The following is a 7,548-nucleotide window of genomic DNA, read 5'->3' as shown; positions in this document are numbered from 1 at the left end:
CGGACACTTCATATCATGTTTGTTTCATGCTCTCGGGCATTTCATCGAACACCTTGTGTGCATAGGAGGAACCAAAAGCAAACCCACCACCCCCCTTCTGAATTGTGGCTAAGTGAAGTGAGCTGAGTCCTATATATAGGGATGGGCCTTTAGTCCCGGTTGGCCTGGCCAACCGCGACTAAAGCCCCTCCCGTCCGCCAGCTGTCGACCGAGCACGCTGGGCCCAGATAGTTGGTCGCGGGTCTCCTCCCGAACCGCGACTAAAGACCCCTTTGGTCGCGGTTCGATTATTTTAGGGACTAATGGGGGCGTATGGAAGCCTCTTTTTCTACTAGTGCGACCGCATTTCTACCCATCCAAATTCGTCGCCCATTGGCCAATGACAAGCCACAGAAAATTCGTGGTGTTCAAGTACCCTTGAGGCAGACGAGATCTTCTCATTCCACATCATGCAATTATTATCAGAAAATCCCCCTTGATGGATCGACGGGTACGCACCGGGAGGACCAGCCTAGGAACTTGCCTACACGAGAGCTACGCACAGTAGCTGCAGCTACGCCCGTAGGCAGGCGTGTGAGTGATATTTGATGTATACGTATACCCGTATGGTGACGAGGACGAGCGCTCACATGAGCCCAACCCAGCGCGATCCATGGGCCCCCACCCCGTCTGCCCTTTATAAAGCTACTACACACTACGTTGCACAGTACACCCCACTTTTCCCAGCTCTTTCTCTAGCTCGATCTCTATGCTCGCAACGCTGCAAAAAACCACACACCTTCTTTCACAAAGAGAAACAAAATAAAGTGCTTGAGAAAAAACCAAGGTTGATGAAGCTCCTGGAAAGAAGCTATAGTACGGACGAGGGGAAAGGGGTCGAGAGGGGGGAAAACACAGCGAGATGACTCTTGTGAGTTTCCACTTCCACTAGCTAGTGAGTTCAAGGAAGAGGAATCTTGTAGCTAGGGCAGCTCAGTCTCCTCTCCCCCTTGCGGGAGGATCGAACTGCAGCAGGGCCAGCCACAAATATTGGCCACGCGGGCGCGCGCCCACCCAGCACCCACCAACCTCCCCGGCTGGCCGTCTCCATCGATCCATATTGCCGGCCATCCCCGTCTCCACTCCATCCATCCCTGCCACATCCCATAGCTAGCTAGCAGCAGCTAGGCGTGCAGTGCGCGCGCGTCAATGCATGCCGGCCCAGCCAATTCCCCTCTGCTCGCCTCCCTCCCTCGCTCGGTGCGAACGCGGCTCAAGATCGGTATAGAATTTCTTAGGAAGAAAAACAACACATACACGCATACATAGGTGGATCCCCTCTCTAGTAGTGCCCAACCTACATGCTATAGCTCTGCTGCAGCCGCAGTGTCTATTCTCGAGCACCAGGCCAAGCTGCTGGTCTCGGCAGAAGCCAGCAAGGGGCAACAAGAAGAAGGATCCAGGATTGCTGCTTTCTCGCTCCGATCCGAACAACCACTGGGCGGCACGGCAGCGAAGGAAGCTCTTTTGTAGTTGCTTGCTTCTTCTCAAGATCTGGTCTTCCTCCTCTCCTCTAGTCGGCGAATCGGGATGCCGCAGTAATCCGCGGGAAGAAGTATTCAAGTATACACACATGGAGTTTACTGCGACAAGCAGTAGGTTTTCTAAAGGAGAGGAGGAGGTGGAGGAGGAGCAGGAAGAGGCGTCGATGCCGCGCGAGATCCCTTTCATGACGGCCGCAGCCGCCAGCAGCGCCGCCGCGCCTTCTGCTTCTGCGTCGGCCTCGACACCAGCGTCAGCGTCCGCGTCTGCGTCGCCGTCTGGAAGTAGCCCTCACTTTCGTTCCGGGGATGACGCCGGAGCGTCGGGGAGCGGGGGCGGCGGCGGCAGCGTGGCGGAGGCGGTGGAGAAGGAGCACATGTTCGACAAGGTGGTGACGCCGAGCGACGTGGGGAAGCTGAACCGGCTGGTCATCCCCAAGCAGTACGCCGAGAAGTACTTCCCGCTGGACTCGGCGGCCAACGAGAAGGGCCTCCTGCTCAACTTCGAGGACAGCGCCGGGAAGCCATGGCGCTTCCGCTATTCCTACTGGAACAGCAGCCAGAGCTACGTCATGACCAAAGGGTGGAGCCGCTTCGTCAAGGAGAAGCGCCTCGACGCTGGGGACACCGTCTCCTTCTCCCGCGGCGCCGGCGAGGCCGCGCGCCACCGCCTCTTCATCGACTGGAAGCGCCGAGCCGACACCAGAGACCCGCTCCGCTTGCCCCGCCTCCCGCTTCCGATGCCGCTAACGTCGCACTACAGCCCGTGGGGCCTCGGCGCCGGCGGCAGAGGGTTCTTCATGCCGCCCTCGCCGCCAGCCACGCTCTACGAGCACCGTCTCCGTCAGGGCTTCGACTTCCGCGGCATGAACCCCAGTTACCCCACAATGGGGAGGCAGGTCATCCTCTTCGGCTCGGCCGCCAGGATGCCTCCGCACACGCCAGCACCACTCCTCGTGCCGCGCCCGCCGCCGCCGCTGCACTTCACGGTGCAACAACAAGGCAGCGGCGCCGGCGTAAGTGTAACCGCCGGGTCCCCAGTGGTGCTCGACTCGGTGCCGGTAATCGAAAGCCCGACGACGGCAACCAAGAAGCGCGTGCGCTTGTTCGGCGTGAACCTTGACAACCCGCAGCATCCCGGCGATGGCGGGGGCGAATCGAGCAATTATGGCAGTGCACTGCCATTGCAGATGCCCGCATCAGCATGGCGGCCAAGGGACCATACGTTGAGGCTGCTAGAGTTCCCCTCGCACGGTGCCGGTGCCGAGGCCTCGTCTCCATCGTCGTCGTCGTCTTCCAAGAGGGAGGCGCATTCGGGCTTGGATCTCGATCTGTGACCTAAAGGAAAGTTCTGCGATTCTTTCTTCCTTCTACCATTTGATTTTCGGTTCTTCTCGTCATCTCACTTCTCGTGTGATTCAGTTATAACCTTTTGATGATAGCGGCAGCTAGGGATTTAACATTTGCCCCCTTTTCGGCATTTGAAATTTTTGTGTTGGTTTGAGAAGTCATAAAGAAATTAAGTTTAGGCAGATTAATGTTTTTCTCCCAAATCAGCGTCATCTCTTGTCCACCATTATTTTCCCTCTCCATGTGCTTGTGCTTCAATACTTGCCCATGTTTAGCAAAATCTCATGCCCATTTCATACATATGATAACATTTGTCCGTGTGCAAATTTTTGTTCATGGTCTCATAGTACTTCCTTAGTTTATTTTTAGTCTGCATATACAATTTGTCAGAAGTCAAACTTGGTTAAGTTTGACCAATTTTATATGGAAACATATCCACATTCATGATACAAAACCAAAATCGTTAGATTCATCATGAAATTAAGTTTCATACTATATAAGTAAAGTATTGTAAATGTTGACATTTTTAATATGATCTTTGGTCAAACTTTATGTAATTTAACTTTAAACAAATCTTATATATGAAATAAAAAGAAACTGAGGGAGTACTAGAGATACGAGTTGAATCCATCAAAATGCGTGCTGCCAAAACCAGCACTACACATTAATAATTCAGAAAATCTAACTGGCGACCATTCTCTAGGAGAGCATTCATTCGAACGTTTTTCCTGACAATTTTAGTTGTATCAGGGGTACCTATTTCTTCAAAACAACATGACATTTTCTGGAAAGATGGCAGTTTTGAGTCTTCATTAATTCTAGAAAATGTCAGGTTATTCTGAAGAAACTGTCACCCCTCGACCAACTAAAACTGTGATCAAAACATTTCGCAAATGCCAACCCCTCCCAGTAAACGGTCGCCAGATAAGAGTGTCCTAGTAATTTCCCCTGTCATGCTATTACTTGTGAACTGATATTCTGGTAGATCAAATGTCCGCACGACTCAGCGGTACTTGGATGGCGCGTTAAGCCCTCACGCATGCAGCAGCAAGAGACAAGTCCGAACAGCGACATTATATTTTCGCAGGTGAGATCTTAAAAACACATTCCATTCTTTACTGCTCATCATCGATCTCATATTTACGGCCGGAGGAAGGTCTGCACATTCCTTTTATTTCGCCTTTTTGCCGCCACCTTTTTCTACCACCACTGTACCGCACTGTGTTTCTCCTGTGTGCCACATCTGTAGCTGCATGTATCATACTCGTTCGTACAGTAGTCCTGTGTCGCCATTGTAGAGAGTAGACAGCGCGCGTACGTAGTCGTCGTACCATTTTTTTTTTCTTTTGCCCCCTTGTGAGAGCCGGAGGGAACACGGACTTAAACCCATGGAGTGGGCCAAATCTTGTATAGTTTGGATTGTCTGGGCCTTGAGGAGTGCATGCATGCACACAGTCCAAGAGATCTTTATGGTCGTGGCAGTCTGTAAAGAGGGGGCACTGGCCATAACTTCTTAGTACGATCGCTTGGAATTTATGGGGGACCTCGGTACGTAGTACGAACCCCTCCTCACTGTTGCAGTTGGAGTAGCAACAGTGAGGAGCTGTGCGATTGTTGGCACTTGGCAGTGGCAGCAGCAGCAGAAGCAGCTCCCTCTCTTCATCTTCGAACCTCTTCTTCCTGTGGCTTCTGCTGTTTTGCTTCCATCCATCGATCGCAGCACGGAGCGCTTTTTCTTTTTCACTGCGGTGGGTAGCTAGGACTGCATGCATGGTGTGCGGATGTGCGCAGGGCGTGATGGGAGCAAAGGCGACTAGCTAGGCCGGCCGGCCGGCCTGCTGCCATAACTAGCAAGGTGTAGGAGGGGACGCAGCTCCTTTGCACAGGGAGGGTTGGGGAACTCAGAATAGATGGATCGGTGCTCTGCTGAACCTCTCGAGAGTTAAAGTACGTACCTTTGGTTCATTGTAAGGCGTGAAGGTGAAAAGGGAAAGAGGGTATGCTTGTGAGCTTGACTGAGGCTTGGCTTGAAACACACCACTAGCTAGCACCAACACGAAAAGAATGGATAAGTAGTACAGTATCTCCTACATGTAAGTTTCTGCAGCTTCTTTCTTCTCTTTGATTTATTTTTAGCTCGATCTCTCTTCCATGCTTAGTCCATGCAGCACAACCGTACCATCAATTTAAATATACATTGTGTGTGCTGGAGTAGTTGCTTCTCTACTCATGGCTGTCTCGTAAGGTACGGCTAGGTTAGCTGACATTCAGGGAAAGTGCCTTTTTTAGTGATAGGAGAGCATCCCCATGGACTGAGACTGATCCTACACCGAACATGAAACTGAAAAGGCTGATCCGGTATGCTTGACTAGGTACAGGAAATATATTATAGAATCCTAGTTTTATATGATTGACATGATTCCAAAAGATAAAAAAATTGTATCAGAGATTGCATTGGCATGCTTTTTTGAAGACTATAATACCAAAGGAAATAGCACTTCCAATAAAATGTCTTTAGTTACATAATTGAAAAACATAAAAACACATGAGCCACTGAACATCGATAAAAGGATATTCCTTTAAACTTGAGTTCAAGGTGCCCATACACAAAAACATCTTTAGGTTCTAACACGCGGAACAAATAACAGATGTGTATAAAATTATACAAAAGAGTGAATCCTATCAAAAAAAAATATTTCTCGTGAACCCAAGAGGCCCTGAGAATCCACCCCTAAAGTTCTTGTTTTGCTTGCGCGTACCTCTATATGTACATACATGCATGCTAGCTAGCTAGCTATTTATGAGTGAATAAAACAAGATATATTGTTGGTTGTCTTGAATGCAAATAAGTTGTATACGTAGGTTGAGATTAACTTAATCTCCAACAGCCTACTATTAGTTGTCATGCAATATATGTACTTCTGGTTTGTGTTTCGTAAGTCAATAAATCAATATGTTCTCCACTTTCTGTGGATAAAAAGGCACTACTACTAATTAACGAGCATCAAATTGACGTAACCATAGTTGATGCATATATATATATATTCTTTCTAGTACGAGTGTCATTATGCTTCCTAGCATTCTCTGGAGATGCCCTTACATGACTTATGCTAAGATGATCTTACCTTGAGCCAATCATCCAGACAAGGTTGGTAGTTGTTATGAAAAGATGAAATGACAACACATGTGCTATATTTTTGTCCATATCTACTTGGTATCATTAAGCTATTTGACTATCCATCTTGTTCTGGCAACCAAATGAACGACATACATACTAGTTCCTGTATACTAGAGGCCGCCAAGCTAATAAGCCTGATCCCAGGGTGAAAAAGCCAAGTACTTGTCCGGTGGCTGTTTCATGGGTTATGGGCCAAGATGAACTGAACCAGATATATAGCGTGCCTCAACATATATTGTAAATATGTCAGCAACATCTAGTATATTTGATGTCCACGTATGTAGCTATTGAGATGCCTGGCTAAGGGATATTTGTTTGGTTTAGTACAATCATTTTGTTTGAGCAAAGTAGCGACTCAGAATAGGTGGTTCATCTATTTTTATTCTAAAATAATTAATTATTGCAGCATATCTACGTATATAAATTTGAAGAAATGATGAAATTTCTATAGCTTCTCCGTAATTAAGATATAATGAGGCATGTGCCAAACATACGTTGGTACTTAATATCATTTTTGTGTTGTTTTTACATCAACTCATAATACAACTTAGGTATGTTGTTGTATTGGGGTATAATGTGTGTACTTCTATTTATAGCTAAGTCCAGTGCTATTGAATCCTTAACTAGTGTGTGGTACAATTTGATAAGTTTATGATAATGCGCCTATTTGTGTGGGAAAATTGTTGAACACGGAAGTATCTATGAACCATGGATATCATATTTGTACCACGAACAGTTAAGGTGTAACTACGTACTACCTAATGATCTATGCATAACAGGAAGATGTGTACTTATATCATGTGCTTAATAAAATGTGCATCTGGAAATGTAAACTAGGACTCAAACTAAGTTCAAATGCAACCTTTCTGCATTGGTGCCAGATTATGCGCGGTGGTAAATAAGTATACATGATTATTATTTTACAATTTTTCAGAATTGTTCTGCTAACTGCTAGTTAATAAACATAAGGTCTGTACTGAATGGTTCAGATCTCTCGAACTATCAATTTGTACATGAACTGTACATGCAGTGATGTATGTAGTTGGTGCAATTATTATATTTATAGATCCAGTAAAGGATGGAACTAACAAGAATCTGAGCCATTTCATGCGAAATTACCGAAATTTTCATGTGCATTCATATAAACATAGATCCTTGACATCACATCATGTATAGATTGATCAGCCAGATAGTTTGAAAGTTGTACGGTTATTAATACATGACACATCACTTACTAGATTTAGTTTTGGTTAGTAAACATGATGTGCAAAATGTGGCATTATCGATGGAAAATAGTTGAAAGAGAAGAATTATATATAATGGCAAATTTATAATATGAGTTTCTATCGCCTTAATGTTGTTTGCACATGTCGAAAAGTATGACTACCTCGAAACTAAGTGTGTCTGTAGTGCAGTCAAGAATTTATAAATTCTCTTGATTAGTTATTTTTTGTGGGTAACCCTCTTGATTTTGAACATATAGGTGGGCATTTATATAAC

The 7,548-nt window shown here is 46.5% G+C and overlaps 1 protein-coding gene across 1 annotated transcript; it reads left to right on the top strand.

Annotated features, from left to right (window-relative positions):
• The first annotated feature begins 733 nt into the window (after window positions 1–733).
• Window positions 734–3,058, top strand: LOC123145109 (B3 domain-containing protein Os02g0683500). Its single transcript, XM_044564432.1, has one exon. The coding sequence runs from the start codon at window positions 1,613–1,615 to the stop codon at window positions 2,855–2,857; it is 1,245 nt and encodes a 414-aa protein (XP_044420367.1). The 5' UTR covers window positions 734–1,612; the 3' UTR covers window positions 2,858–3,058.
• The last annotated feature ends 4,490 nt before the right edge of the window (window positions 3,059–7,548 follow it).

Source organism: Triticum aestivum, chromosome 6D (assembly GCF_018294505.1).
Source record: "Triticum aestivum cultivar Chinese Spring chromosome 6D, IWGSC CS RefSeq v2.1, whole genome shotgun sequence".
In the NCBI taxonomy this organism is placed as follows: Eukaryota; Viridiplantae; Streptophyta; class Magnoliopsida; order Poales; family Poaceae; genus Triticum; species Triticum aestivum.
This window is presented reverse-complemented; position numbering and strand designations above follow the sequence as displayed.